The sequence below is a fragment of the Gavialis gangeticus genome, unplaced genomic scaffold (genome assembly GCF_001723915.1).
Source record: "Gavialis gangeticus isolate Ggan-Ray unplaced genomic scaffold, GavGan_comp1, whole genome shotgun sequence".
In the NCBI taxonomy this organism is placed as follows: Eukaryota; Metazoa; Chordata; order Crocodylia; family Gavialidae; genus Gavialis; species Gavialis gangeticus.
Window position 1 is genome coordinate 248679834 of NW_017729032.1, and position 15303 is coordinate 248695136.

Below are 15303 nucleotides of genomic sequence, written 5' to 3' on the forward strand. Positions count from 1 at the left end.
GAGGAGGTGGTGTTGTCTATAATAGATTTAAGGGCTCAGAACTAAAAAGAATTCTTAGCAGGTTAACGCACAAAAGATGAAGATAACCAAGCAAATTGCTATTAGCAACTTACCAAGTATAAGTTTATGTGAAGAAGAAAAAATACAAAGAAAAGAAATACTGGTGGTAGATAATATAATTAGTGGAACTATTTTAAGTGTGATGGATATACCAGGGCAAATGATCAAATTAAAACTTGCTTATATAAATCAAGAATTGACCCAAGTAGTTCTTCCCTACAGAATTCCATCACCTGTAGGCCTGGGGGTGGGGGGCGGGGGTTGTAAATGATATGTTCTAACCACAAGTCACCATCTGATGTCCTACTTCGCAGCAGAATGGCAGCAGCGTGCAGAAGGAATAAGTATGATAAAGTAAAATAAGAAGGCAACTGATTAAGTGGAGGCCAGGCTTTGAAAGATCAGTTTCTCCATTTAGCTTGGCAAACGTGACTCATCTGACAGCAGGCAGACAGCAGAATGACAAAAATGGGATGGAAACCCCAGCAATCCCTGAACTGTGTAATAAAATAAAAACAGACACCATTTATCATAAAAAATAGATTTTAATCAAGACCCAGCACCACTAGTTAATCTTAAAAATCAGAGTGATTTACAATGAATCACAAAAAATATATGCAAGATCCCACTTGAGAAACATTGCAATGAATCTGTATAGCATAAAAATATCACAAAAGTTCTTCATTTCTTTAAAAACCACCAAAACAAAGATCTTTTCATATATTTTCATAAATTAATTTAGGGAAAAGTGCCAGCTTTTTGTCTTACAAAGGAGGAAAAAGTTTTTGCATGTAACAGATTGATTACTTACAAAAAAAGAAAAAACTACAAACAAACAAACAAACAAACAAACAAACAAACAAACACACCATGATTTCTGGGTCTGCCATTAACTAAGGAGTCCCCATTCCCATGTCCCTTACTCTAACCTAGGCCCTAGATCAGCAATTCTCAGTTAAGATCCTGTAGCACCCTGGAGTGCCTGGAGATCCTTTCAAAGGTGCCATACAACGTTAGCAAGGTAAATAGAGAGATTTCAGGTAGGAATCAGTAATGTTAAAAACATCGTGCCCTGTTGTGGTCTTTGAGTTCTTTGCAACAGAAGAAGAATCGCTCCATTATTTTCACTTATTTTTGCCTACAGAAAAAATGAAGAGCTGGCATTTTGTGAGGAGTTCCCCACATCTATCTAGGGGTGCATCAAGTCCAAGAAGACTGAGAACCAGTCCCTAGATAGTTATCTTCATGCTGAACTCAATTTATTCTAACATGACCCTTTCTTCCAGCTTTTTGTGAAAACAGATAGGATAAAAAATGTTTTATTTCATATGTTGATTGTATTCTTCAGTAGGATATTTTAAAAGTACAAAAAGGGAAGTGTTCTCATTAATGTAAGCCAACTTCATATTGGTAAGTCGTCACATTTCATAAAATTTTCTTCTACTTTTGGGCTGCTCAACAAGAAGTATCTTATAGCCTCCAAACAAACCCCTCATAAAATGAGTTCTATTATTGGGGGAAGGAACAAGGAAGTTGTTATGCCAACAGCTGCTTTATAAGGCAAGTGGATTCCCTTCATAATTCAGATTCTAGTATTAAACAGTGTTTGTTAAAGTGGTTACACTAAATCCAGAAGCCAAAACACACGGTAGGGGAAACAGAGTGAGTAAGTGACTTCCAAGTAGAAGCTGAGAAAAAGTGAGGATGGATTAAATTTTTTCAGGAAAAATAAAACAACACAACCCCAAGAGCTATATGTAAAAAGACACTTTCCTAGCCATAACTTGAATCTGAAGAACAAGGACACATAAACATCCCCCAACTAAATGCTGTGCTAGCAACTTACCAGGAACCAGAGGATCATGTCTGATTTGCATAAAGACAGTCATATTACAGCAATGAGTGCTGTGTAGGTAGCAGAACAGATTACAATTGCACTGCTCAATGTTCAAGGTTTTCAGAGATTGCAGGTTCCCAGCTTGTCATTCTCTAGCTTGGTGGAAGCAGCACTCTACACATTATATATGAAAGTAACTCTGCAGAATTCAGTTGGCTAGTTTACTCTGCCTCAAAAGGCAAAACAAAGCTAATTTTGGTTAAAATATTTTTAAATATACTACAAACACATGCGATTTAAGTAAGGCACATGTAGAGCGCTAAGCCAATGCATTAGTTTCAGATAAGCCTGCATAGTCTGCTTGCAGATTGCACACAGGCAAATTGTTGTATGGAACAAATAAACCAAACTACTTAAAACTGTGGATTGAGCTTGTAGAATCTGGGGAATATTAGACATACAAATAACCAGCCCAGCTTGAATAAACATCCCTTCTGCAATAGAACATATGGTTTGAAGATTCGTTTTCATGAATACCTGCCAGTAAGTCTCAGTAACAGGATCACAAGAAATGGGGATACACCCAAAGTAAGCCAATTTAAAAAAAAAAAAAGTAGAAGGAATCCAATTTTTCATTATTGGTTCAGTTCATTATTGACTCAGTGGGAAATAATTTCAAATAGAAAGCACAGGAAAGAGCCAAAAGGTTCGTTTGTACGATCATCCACAGTATTCTTCTACCTACAAGGGTAAAAATAAAAATTAAATTGAATATACTTTAAGATTAAAGGTATTCTAAAGCATCTGGAATGTCATTCTGAAGCCTTATGTATCCCAGGCCTATGCAGCAGATTGTCTGGACATCCTGGCATTGGTAAATGCCATATACAACTCAGAAGTTCTCTTGAAAACTCCGCTTCAGGACAGGCCAACACAGATCACAAGTGATACAGCAAAAAAATTTTAAAAATTAAAAATTCGCATCTCCTAAATGCAAACAAGTATCCTTATAATTCTTACCTATTGGACTAAGATACTTTCCACCCCGTATTTAATCCAAGTGCAGTAAACTGCTTCAGTGTTCATGCCAAAGGAAATTTCCTACATTAAATTCTTTTTAAGTTGGAGGTACTAATAGGACACCTGCATTTGTATAACTGCAATTACCTGTTCATTCTTATAGAAAAGAACCCAAAATGTTTTTGTATTGCAACATACAGTAAAACTTCACTGGTTAAAAATTACAAATAGATGCAATCCATGCTCAATTACTTTTCAAGATATACGAAAGTGATGGCTAGGAGAAAGGAACAATAACAATTGGGAAAGCTTGTTTGTCAGGGACTGATCAACAAAGTATGATTGTTATGACAACTTTACAGAAGGGACCAATAAATAAATAAAATCAAGTAAACTAGTTTAGGAAAGACATTAACAAACATTAAAAAAAAAAAGAGTTAAGAGGACAGTGCATGTGCACTATATGTATGGGAAACTTTGAAACCCTTATAGGAACAGTATATTATTAACAACAGCAACAAGTTAGTATTATAAGCCCTAGAGGTCACTGGCTGCCTCCACTACCTTCATCCATTCTCATCTGTGTGCCTTTGTTCTCCAGTTGTCCACATTTAATTTCCATACGTCTGATACTATATCATCGAAACATTTTTGCTTTGGTCATCCAGGCAGCCTTCTCTTCTCCAGTACCACAAGGAACATTTTCTTTGGTGTCTCAACTGGTTCCATTCCTTCAGTGTGGCCCAGGCATTGTAATCGTTGTGCTAATTGTGTGTGTCAGGGTTGTCTCTCTGTACAATTGATATTACTCATTATTGGTTCTTGTACCATTCTTATGTTATGGGTTCTCACTGCGCAAAGATTTTCTTTAAAAATCTCTCTTAAAACTATCTAGTAGTATCCCACTTCCTTGTGGGAGAACCTAGGCTCAACTGCCAGAGGTTCTATAGGGCCTGATTAGGATTTTATAGACTTGAAGCTTAGTCTTCCTTTGGATGAGCTTGGATGACTGGAGCTTGTGCAATGCAAAGTAGGTTCTAATTCCTGCTTCCATTCTTCCTTTCCTGTGCTATGATGGGGTCTAAATATATGAAGTGAGTCACTCGTTTAAAATTTGTACTGTTTATTGTTACATCAGGTTTCTGATTTATTAGGGTTCTGTTTACCAGCAGATTGTGTTTAATCGACATTCACTTGCGGTCCAACTTTCTTTGCTTTAGTTGTTAGTCAAGTATAGACTTTGTATCATTCATATTTGCACTTATGAAAGATAAATCAGCAGCATATGTCAGGACTTTATGATCTCCATTCAGATTAACTCCCCTCATGTTGTTTATGCTCCAGATCATTTGTTCCAGTGCCAGATTGAATAGGATCAGAAATAGACCACCCTCCTGCCTCAATCCAGTTCTCATTGGGAAGGTGTCCAAATTTCTTCCACAGATGCTAATTCTGCATACAAACTTTAAAAAGAGTTCAATTTGACTTTTCTTGGAATGCCCAGTTCAGCTACTAAAGCCCTCAGACTGTGTGTGGTATCACAGGCTTTCTGGAATATATGAACAGAATGTGTACATTTTTAATATATTCCCATTTTTCTCTCAACTACCTTAGTGAGAAGATTTGGTCTATCATCAATCTATTCTTGTGGAATTCACACTGGTCTTCTCCCATTTTTTCTGCATCAGGTAATAAGTGGTGGAGCAACACGTCAGACAGTACTTTATTGGTAGTTGTTAATTTGGCAGCATCCCTTTAATTTTCACACTCCAGTTTGCTGCCTTTTTTGAAGACAGGATATATTAAGACTTCTCTCCAATCATCAGGTAGAATGGATGACTTCCCAATAAGAAGAATTAACATATGTATGAATTTATTTATACAAACTTATAGGAATACTTATCTCCAATTATGACAAAAATGTTATACAACAAACTTCAGTACTTACTAGGGTTTGACACTGTAATAATCCTCTGGGGTCACAATTTTCAAGCCACCAAAGTAGTCCAGTACCCAGATATTGGTAATGTTGAATTTGGCAAAGAACCAGTTATGATCTCGAGGCCAGCTTTCCATCTCAGGGTGTCGAGTGAATAATGCTCGTTTTGCTAAACCCGATTCTGTGTCACTCACCTAAACAGAAACCAGCAACGTATTACAAATGATCACTTCTTCAATAAGCGATAAACTACGCTCAAAGACAACTCTACTGCAATGTGCTTTTTCCAGCTGCAGCCACAAGCTGGCACTTTGTTACATTTATTATTATAGAGGACTCATGATATAGCCTGTTCACACCCACCAGCTGGGTTTGATTTTTGGCAGCTACCAGCACTCATTAAAAATAACTATTCTGTGATGTCTACATCTGGTAATTATTCCTCCAAAATACTATAGCCACCAACCTAAAAGAGGGAAGGGACATTCTGATGACAGATTCAACTATTGGTTTTGAATATGAAGACAGGCTCCAGCCTGAACACATGCACACATATACGCCACCTTTGAAACATTATAGATGAAGCTTTGAGACAGAAGACTAGATGATGACAAATGAGGAGAAGCAGGTATTGCTTTAGAAAAGTCCAAGAGATGGTGCTTAACTCACTTTTATTTTTCAAATAATTAAATGTTTAGGTCTTGATAAAAAAAACAACAAACCAACAACTTTTAAGAAGCATGAGGATAGGAAGTAAATAAGGTGGCATTACAGACATACAAATATGCTTCGGTGCAAGTTAAAAGAAGGCTAATTCCTGTAAAGCCCAGAGGCTTTAAAATTCATTGTCAAAAGGTGCCAGATGCACTTATGATGATATGACAACCAACAGCAGTAACTACTCATTTAGACAAATTAAAGCCTGATGGTAATGTTTTTGCTGATAAATTCTGTAGCAGTTCAGTAATTTGATATATTAGTATAAGTTTATAATGAATCTTGGGGGGGCTGCAGCTCTTTGAAGAATGTTAGCACTTAAACTACAGAAAAACTGAATTAAAAAAAAAAAAGAGGGACTAAATTACAGCATGCAATACTGGGAAACTTTTATTAAGCAGAATATGATGGATGCAGATTTAAAGCTACAGGGTACCTACACACATATAGGGAGGATGCTCTCACACACTGTAACTACAGCGTATCAGAGCAGGCTCGATTAACTGAGTCTGCTGAAGCATACTAATTAACGCACTCCAGCAGGCCTCCACATCTTGTGCATCAGCGTCCCTATGCTTCAAAGTCCATTGAGTGAGCTTTAGTTAAAAGTGTTCCTGTCACCATTTTGAAGCATGGGGACACTGATGCACAAGACACTGTGGGAGCTTTAATTAAAGTGGCTCTTGGAGCCACTCTAATTAAAGTCTTCCCCGTTCCGCTCCCCGGAGCACATGTAACAACACCTATAGTGTACAAGAAGTTTGCTGCTTTACAAATTTAAGTCTAAGCAACCAGAGGCTAGTCTGATTTTTGAACTGCATATGCAGCAGTACCAAATCAAAGAAATCAGACAAGTAGCACGTCCTTCCTATATGACTCTGACGAATTACTGTTATTTTAGGTGCAATTGCATCTCCTGGGCATGTGACTTCTAGACAGATATTGAAAAACTGGGGAAAGCTCAAATAAAAAGCAAAGAGACTGGGGAAAAGGAGAACAAAGAATGACAGAGTTAAGCGCGGTACAAAAATTAAGAGGTTTGGAGAATGCATCAAATACTTGATGGGTTAACATACCAAGTAAGCATAATTTAGAATACTGTCTAAGCAGAAATAATCATAATTGATAACAGAATTTAATTAAGGGAAAGATTTAAGCTGAACAAGTAGTACAATAACAAAAGCTTCCAGTGGGGCACCAAATTAGATTTAAAGCCCCTATAAAGAGAGTAAGGAACAATACCACACCAGCAGCAATATTAAATAGATAATGTATTATGTCTTTTGCATTTTGAGCAGCTATGTTGTCAGCTAAATAAAGTTGAAAAAACCTAATCACTCAAGTCATTTAAAGGTGCATTAGCCCCATCAGTTAACATTGCTGAAAGTTACTTTGCACTGGCAGGGGACCAACTTAGATATACTGGGCTTTACAAAGTCTAAGGAAGTAGAAAGTCTTCCTCCACTTGCAGCAGTCGCCTCAAGATTCCTACCAAAGACAACTCTGGAGAATTAGTTCTAGGTCCCTTCTGTGATACCAAGTATTGGTCAGAAGAGATCCTTTCATCATCCTACACAACTATGGGTTGGCCCAGGGGTGGGTAAAATGCAGCCCACAGACAATCTGGCCTGCTGAGGGATTCTGTCCAGCCTGCAGCAGGTCCCTGTCCCACCCAGCCCAGACACAGGGGGCACCCCAGGTTGTGGTGGGTACGGCTGGTCCCACCATCCTCCAGGTGCACAGCAGGCCTGGGGCAGCATAGCCACACTCACTTCCTAGCAGTGGCAGGAACAGAAGCTCCTTCCAGCTACTACCACCACCAAACAAGGCCACATTGCCCAGGTACTTCAACCTGTCTGCCCCATACCCACCACCAGGAGCAGAACCTGTACAGGCAGGACACACAGCCAGGTGACTGGAATGGAGCCACGGGCAGGGAGGGAAGCAGTGTTCAGGAGCAGGACAGGCAGGTAAGACTGGAATCACAGGCCAGTGACAGCACAGGGCCAGGGCCAAGCCATGATCTGCTGCCCACATGGCCCTGCAATAGGTGTGGGTTCCACAGGCAGGGGCATGTGGAAAGCAAATTACAGCTCTGCCCCAGGCTCCAACCCTGCACTGTCACTCCCCCAGTATCCTAGACCTGGCCTGGACACAGCTCCCTGGCTGCCTGTGGCTCCATCTCATCCAACTTGGCCGCACACCCTGCTGCGTGGGTCCTGGCCAGTCTCCAGTGACAGCACAGGGCTGGGGCTGAGCCATGATCTGCTACCTGTACACCCCTGCCCACAGAACTAAAGCCTTTTGCAGAGCTTGGGGGAGGGAGGGGAAGGAAGTGCGGCGGCTGCTGACCCAACCTGCACCAGCTCACCAAAATCTCTCAGAGAAGCTGGACCATCTGAAAAACTCACTCTTGAAACTTGTGTTCAGTGATCTGCTTGCTTCCAGAGGGAATCTCAGCTTACTCACGAGTATCATCCAGAATCAGGCAATCTGAGATCTAACTAGATCTATAGCTTGCAGTAACTCAGATGCATGATCAAAGGCTACCATGCCACTGTTTGCTCTAAGGTATTCCTCTGATATTGCTCTACCCCGTCCTATTCCAAACCTACTCCTTATAACCAATAAAGTTCTCCTCGGTACCTAGTGTGGGAGACTTATTGGGAGAGGGTCTAGATTATGCCTTGGGGTCCCTTTAGTTTGTTTGCCTAACGGAGACCACTATTTGTGCTTCAGACCGAGGAAAGCACCCCAAGTTCTTGCAGTGGGTCAAGTACCCTTCAAGGACTATTAGGCCTGTGTTACCCAGGGGGCACAGGGCCAAGGTAAGTCCAGATCCTGTGTCCTGTGTGGTGGTGACGTTACCCCCAGGCTTGCAGGTGTGCTCCAGGAAGGGGGTCGGCCAGGCGTGAGGCACCCCCAGGGAGGCACTCTGAGCCTGGAAGGTGGTCAGACTCAGTGAGGTGTGTGGCTCAGCACAGGAGTACCCACTACTGGCCTGCAAGCCCAAATAATTGCCCACCCCTGGCCTCGCAGGGCTCAGTATGAATCTTTAAATCAGCCTGAATCTTTCTTGACTAGCAAGTAACATGATACTTCTGTACAGAAGTTTATACATCTCTTTACTAAAAGACCATTAACTTTATGAATAGCTAACTTAAAGCCACTGACCTTTATAACAGTCCCAGCGAAGATTATGTGGGCACACAAGGGATTCTGTGGATCATACTTGTTTTTCTTGCAGTAAGGAGTCTGTGCTAAAGACACTGTTAGGGAAGCATTTGCATTCACCTGAAACACAAGTAGTAAGTTTAATTACAAAGCTATCCCAATACAAATATACAGAAATAAGTTTGCATTCCTTTGAAAATAACAAGGCATTTTTCAAATTAAACTCAATGCAGTATTCAGAATTAGACGTTATCATCAGCTTTTCCCAGTAATATTATTCATCCAAAGCCACCCTAAACAAAATGACTCTGAATAAATCTGGAAGACTGTATAACTACACCACTAGTAAAAGTGATCAGGCATAGTTGCAAATCTCTCACAAACTAGAACGTTCCAATCTGAAATCCCGTGCATGCAGAATATTCCACAAAATAAAAAAAAGTTGCAGTGTATACAGCCAAGTCTATTCTGGAGAAAGGATCAATAGTACAATATGGTTAAATGATAGTTACCCAACTTCTTGCATATCAGATCAGCAGGTCAATATTACTTTCAAACAAAGTTACTTCCATCAAGAGACAACTATCCTTTGACAGTCAACTCCACTAAACTCTGAAGCAACTTTTAAAAACCCAGCTTGAATCCCAAGGGGGGGAGGGGGGAAGCAAGCTGAAAATAACCTCAACAATTTAAAAAAGGTACCCAACTTCATTCATAGATGCTAGGGTTGGAAGGGACCTCAACAGATCATTGAGTTCAACCCCCTGCCCTAGGTAGGAAAGAGTGCTGGGGTCACATGACCCCAGCCTGATGCCTATCCAGCCTTCCCTTCAAGCCCCCTAAGGTAGGGGAGAGCACCACCTCCCTTGGAAGCCCATTCCAAATTCTGGCCACCCTTACTGTGAAGAAGTTCTTTCTGATGTCCAACCTAAATCTGCTCTCTGTCAGTTTGTGACCACTGTTCCTGTTACCCCAAGCGGTGCCCTGGTGAACAAAGCATCTCCGGTTCCTTGCTGAGCCCACTAATGAATTTGTAGGCGGTCACAAGATCACCTCTCAGCCTTCTCTTGTGGAAGCTGAAGAGATCCAGATCCCTTAGTCTCCCCTCATAGGGCCTGGCATGCCAACCTTTAACTATATGAGTGGCCCTCCTCTGGACCCTCTCAAGATTATCCACATCTTTCTTAAAGTACAGTGCCCAAAACTGGATGCAGTACTCCAACTGCAGTCCGACAAGTGATGGACAGAGGGGAAGTATCACCTCCTTGGTTCTCTCTGTCATGCATCTGCTAATGCATAATAAAGTGCAGTTAGCTTTGCTGATGATTTTGTCTCACTGACAACTCATGTTCATCTTGAAGTCCACTATGACTCAGAGATCCCTTTCCGCTTCTGTGCTGCTGAGAGGGTCATTCCCCAGCCAATACGTGTGCTGGATATTTTTGTGCCCTAGGTGCAGCACTCTGCATTTGCCCTTGCTGAACTGCATCCTATTATGTTCTGCCCACTTTTCCAACCTGTCCAGGTCCTCCTGCAATCCAGTGTGTTCACTTCACCCCACAATTTAGTATCATCTGCAAACAGAGTACATTTCACACCCACATCCAAATCACTGCTGAAGACATTGAAGAGTACAGGTCCAAGGACCGAGCCCTGTGGGAACCCACTGCCCACATCATTCCAGGTCGATACCGACACATCCACCACCACTCTCTACTAGATGTAAGAAATTGTACCTAGCTTAAAAACAGCATAAAATGTCTGCCTCCCACAAAGTTATAAAAACCTGACTAGAGATGATTTTAACCATGAAAAGTCATATTTATTGGCTGTCAATGTGTGCAAGTAAATCTTGCTATTTAGTGAAAGTAAATTCAAGAAATTTATATTAAAGAGTTTCTATAGTAGAAATCCAGGCCAGGACACCTATTTTTTTTTTTTTTGCCAAAATGTGATTTCTAGGGTTAGTGTCTTTAAGGACATTTTAAGGTCAATTTGAGAGTCCGACTAAATTAATTACACCAAAGTCTTCAATATACTCTATCTGAAACTGGTTTAGTGTACAAACTGCACTAGTACAAGCCCTACTTTACACTGGAGTGCCTTTATCTATACCAGTGCAAAAACCCCTAGGCTGAAGAGTAAGTACATCAAGAAGGGAAACAATTCAATAGGTTTATGACAGGTGAAGTGAGAATTAAGATGTTTATCTGAGGCCTACATATTTACATTAGGTCTCAAAATGAACATAGCTCTGTCATTTTTTTTACATCTAACCCGGTCAAAAAGATATAATTTGTGCAAACTTTGTCTAGGTCTGAGCAAGTTTCCAGTTTTCTTAATACAGTCAAGATACTCATTTCTGACTACAACTTTATACAAGCTCATCTCTCCCTTTCCCTCACACAGCCAAGATTTCAACATGCATTTGGGAAGTTTTACTAAAAAGCTCAGCAAAAGAGTGAACTGTGCACTTTGCAATATCCCACTGCACTTATGAAATTACATAGCTCTCACAGGATAAGCAACTGAATCTGCACTGTCAGCTACAAAAAAGCTGAATCATGGTTATTTGGTGTTATCTGCTGGCAGAAGTCTCCATGCGATAGTAAACCAAAAAACTGCAAAATAAGAATATAGATAAGAATATACAGCATTTGTTGCCAAGCTTTCTGAAGGAAAGTTTATTAGACCAGCATAATCTAATTTAATGTCAATTTGGGGAGGGAGGGGTCATAAAATACAATGCTATCTTGTAAGTTGTTGGTCTGTTGTTGTAAACTGCACTGAGCCTCTTTGGATAAGGCAGGATACAAATAATAATAATAATAATAATAAAATAATAATGAATAAATAAATAAATAAATAAAATCCCATAAACTGAACTATTTCACCATAAAATAAATTAACAAGAGTAGGTTCAAGATGCAAAGCATGATGTGTACTAGACATAAAATTCAAGAGGCAAATTGGCATTCACCGAATAAGAAACACAAGAACATGGGGAGAACAGTAATGCAGGTCCATTTTTTCAAAAAGGAAAACTGAAATGAGGAAAAGAAAGCCACTGAATATATCATCACTAAGGGTTCCTCACTCTTGCATCTAAGGCTTCTAATACAGTTGGATCAGGCTTCTACCACTATTCAGATTTTTTAACTGAGGAAACAGCAGTGACTAGTGCACAAAGCTTCTCTAATTGATTCTTCCATTAGATGATGTAACTAACTGTAATTATCTTCTCAAACACCCTAGAACAGCGACTTAAGGAAGGGTGCAATCAGTACTGTAGCTAAGGCAGGGTAAATTGGGTGCTAAATTAGGGGGATGAGGTGCAACAACAAAAACAACAGTACCTGCTGCTGCACGCACACAATTGTGCTGGCAGCATGACAGCAGCCAGAAGTCTCCACTGCTTCTCTGCATCAGGGCTGCCCTGGGCACTGTGCTGCCCTGGCTGACTTGTAAGGAGCTAGACAGGAAAGGACTATGGACACTGGTTTGTTACTTGTACTCTGACTTCCAGCATACCCAAGATTTCTCCAACATCTTTTGTTGTTGGCTTGCCTTATTGATCAAGTCTATAGAATTTAGAGTTATTAATACTCAACAACAGCCCCAGCTTTCAGCTTGCTGGTCCTTTCGTGTCTTATTTGATGCCAAGCCTTCCCTGTCTGTTCTCTCTGGAAGTTCAGCAATCCACCACTTCTTTGTTCAGAATCCCCTTTTGGCCCTTCAGCACTTACTTACTGGAGCGTTTTTAGTATGTTTGCTCCTTGACTTCTGAGGAGAGGACAGAATCTTAGTGGCTTCAAAAGACAGTCATTTTGGTGAACATGGCACACAGTCTGTTTACAGAATTTGGGGGAGGAGGAGCTTTAATGAATCCTCCGAATCCAATCCCACAAGATACAGATGGGATACTTGAGCACATTTACAGCCCTACACAAATCTATATTAGTTGCCTGGATTGCCCCAACAGAAAATGTACCACCCTTGCATGGTTCAGAAAACTGTACTACAATCAAGCACATCCAAGTACTTTCTAAACCAAGACCTGTGACAGGGCCCTAAAACTCTCAGGATAATGAAGCAGAGAGTAATATTTCTGTGTGCTGGTGACCACAGTTAACAGCCCTCTGTGTACCCACCAACAACATGCTGATCAAAGACTTGTCCTTCTGCATCATGATGTCACCTTTAAAAAATGTGCTTGGCAGCTTTAGTATGTCCAGGTACTGTACTGCACAAAAGGCAATTTCAGCCAGCATTCAGATCTGTAGTGGTGGAGAGTATTCCCATTCCTGAAGAAAGGCTGACAGCAGTTACAGGGTGTGGAAAAATGACTCCAAGCCAAAGTGCCATAGGACCCTGGGGTGCTGCAAGATCCTTTTGAAGGTGCCACTCAGCATTAGCGCCTACACTGACTCGCAAGACAGACTAGTGGCTCTCAACCTTCTCAGATTCAACACACGCCTGAAAAAAATGCCAGGTCTTAGCTTTCTCTGTTTTTTTTGACTACTTCAAAATACTAAAGTAATTCTGTTGCAAATTGCTCAGAAAGACCACAGCAGACCAAAGTGCTTTTAACACTGAACTGCTTGGAGGAAAGCTGCATCAGTAGCTATTGAGCATGTAAAATACAGGGACAGCTTGTGAATCAAAGCTTCCTAGGCCCTAAATGCTGGAGGCTGCAAGTGAGAAAGGAACAATGGAAAAAAAACCCTGGTCATACCCAGATCACTCCTCCTTCCAGCATCTGTTGCCTGCCACCACATGACACAGGCCTAGACGTTACTGTTGAGGAATCATGGGCTGTTACCCACCAAGAACTATAAGGCTCCCTTAGAAAGGGAGGCCACTGAGACAGTAACAACTAATCCCAAGACAAAAAATGCAATACAGGGACAGGAGCGATGGTTAAACGGTACAGAACAAGTATGGCAAAGGGGGAACCCCAAACAGAGCAGACGGGCCAGTCCCCACTGGCCTTGGTACGAGTCCCAAGGAACTCAGGGATACTGCCCAGTGGAACTCCACCCAGAGACGTGAACAGGCAAGGGACAGGAAGACAGCCCTGTAGTCCCCATGCAAGGTGGACCTACAACCTGACCCAGTAACCAGTGTTGCCAGGTATACGATATTTATCCAATTGGTACAGTAACTTCAACCCTTATACAATGTATGATCAACAGTAGTAAATGTACCATAATTTTTGAGGCAGCTAACTGATGAAGCATATGCAGAACCCAAGTTCCTCTCAAGGAACCTTAACCGACTTTTGGGTTCACTCTCAGCACTTTCTTAGGACTCCTTGCCTCAAAATAAAGAAATGCATCAACTTTGATGTCCCAGCTCTCATTCACTCACTGGCAACTTACAATCAGCAATATAAAGTGAATTACTTGGCTTTTCCATATGCTGCATCAATTAGCTGCCTCAAAAATTAGCATACATTTACTTTCATCATACAAGGATTGAAATTAATGTACAAATACAATAAATATCCTACACCTGGAAACACTTCCTGTCCCTTGCCTATTCTTATTTACATACTTATTTTCATATTCTTTCAGCATATGATAGTTTTTCAGCAAATACAACCGTTTTAAGCTTCCAATACTATAATTTCATATTTAAGCCCTGGCTGCCAATAACTGGCAGTTCTTATGCCTAAATTAACAGGGAGTGTGGGATTCCCCTCCCGAGGGAAGCTCTCCTCACTCCAGTCTAGCAAAGCAGGCACTTCAGGTCACACTGCCTAGTCCCACAGCTCCTGGAGCAGCACAGCAAGCCACAGCTCTTTTGACGGGGCAGATTCCTACGTGACGTCACCGGCCGCACTCTGCCGCTCGTGGGCTGAAGCCCTACGTGACGTCTCCGGGGCCGCCTCATGTGTCACGACCCGGCGCCCTGCTCCGCGGAGGGGCGCGGCGCTCACCTGCAGGTCGCGCACGGACACCTCAAGGTCGGTGAGGTAGAGGTAGGGCACGCCGCTGCCCTGGCCCGGCCCTGCCGGCCCATCGCTGAGGGAGAAGACGTTGGCGAAGGGCCGGCCCCGCAGTTCGTCCTGCGCCGACAGCGTGGCCAGCGCGCCCCAGTCGCAGGCGTGCAACACGTAGCGGGCCATGCGCGCCGCCTCTTCAGGCGGCGGCGGCGACAGAACGGCCCCGGCTCGCGCCGCCAGCAGCGCCCACAGCACTAACGGCCACATCATGCGACCCCAACAGCCACCTACCAACAGTCGCGAGCCCCCGAGCTCCGCATTAGTAGCCGCGGGGCGGAGCTAACTGTGCGGCCTCACGTGGTGGCCAATGAGCGCTCGCTGGAGGAGAGGCGGCATGGGAGAGTGCCCAGCTCCCAGCCAACCGGTGCCTGCCTGATCCCCCGTTTCCACCAATGAGATCCGGCGGGGGGCAGAGCCAACCGTCCCAGCGTGTATGTGAGGGCGTGTGGAGGACAGTGGGCGTCTGTAAACAAGTGGCTCTTGGGGCGCGCGGGAAAAGGGGGCGGAGCTAACCGAGCGCTACGAATTAAACAAAAAAAAAAAAAAAAA

The 15303-nt window shown here is 42.2% G+C and overlaps 1 protein-coding gene across 3 annotated transcripts; it reads right to left on the reverse strand.

The window, feature by feature from the left end:
* Positions 1-2429: 2429 nt before the first annotated feature.
* Positions 2430-15014, reverse strand: CREG1 (cellular repressor of E1A stimulated genes 1). Of its 3 annotated transcripts, none has more exons than XM_019525716.1 (4): positions 14689-15011; positions 8748-8867; positions 4866-5050; positions 2430-2638 (listed from the first exon to the last, which is right to left on the reverse strand). In XM_019525716.1, coding segments are annotated over exons 1-4 (582 nt in total). In that variant the 5' UTR covers positions 14965-15011; the 3' UTR covers positions 2430-2637. The 3 variants fall into 3 exon arrangements, with proteins under 3 accessions (XP_019381261.1, XP_019381262.1, XP_019381263.1); XM_019525717.1 differs by lacking the exon at positions 2430-2638 and adding an exon at positions 2645-4369 and having other exon boundaries at positions 14689-15014; XM_019525718.1 differs by lacking the exon at positions 2430-2638 and having other exon boundaries at positions 4865-5050; positions 14689-15014.
* Positions 15015-15303: the final 289 nt, after the last annotated feature.

What these genes read in the sequence shown, in the direction of transcription:
- CREG1 (XM_019525716.1), bottom strand. Translation starts at nt 14,964, where the DNA reads ATGATGTGGCCGTTAGTGCTGTGGGCGCTGCTGGCGGCGCGAGCCGGG. An exon ending in TGTCCGTGCGCGACCTGCAG is followed by an intron (nt 8,868 to 14,688) that starts GTGAGCGCCGCG and finishes CTTGTGTTTCAG; the next exon opens with GTGAATGCAAATGCTTCCCT. An exon ending in TCGCTGGGACTGTTATAAAG is followed by an intron (nt 5,051 to 8,747) that starts GTCAGTGGCTTT and finishes GTTTCTGTTTAG; the next exon opens with GTGAGTGACACAGAATCGGG.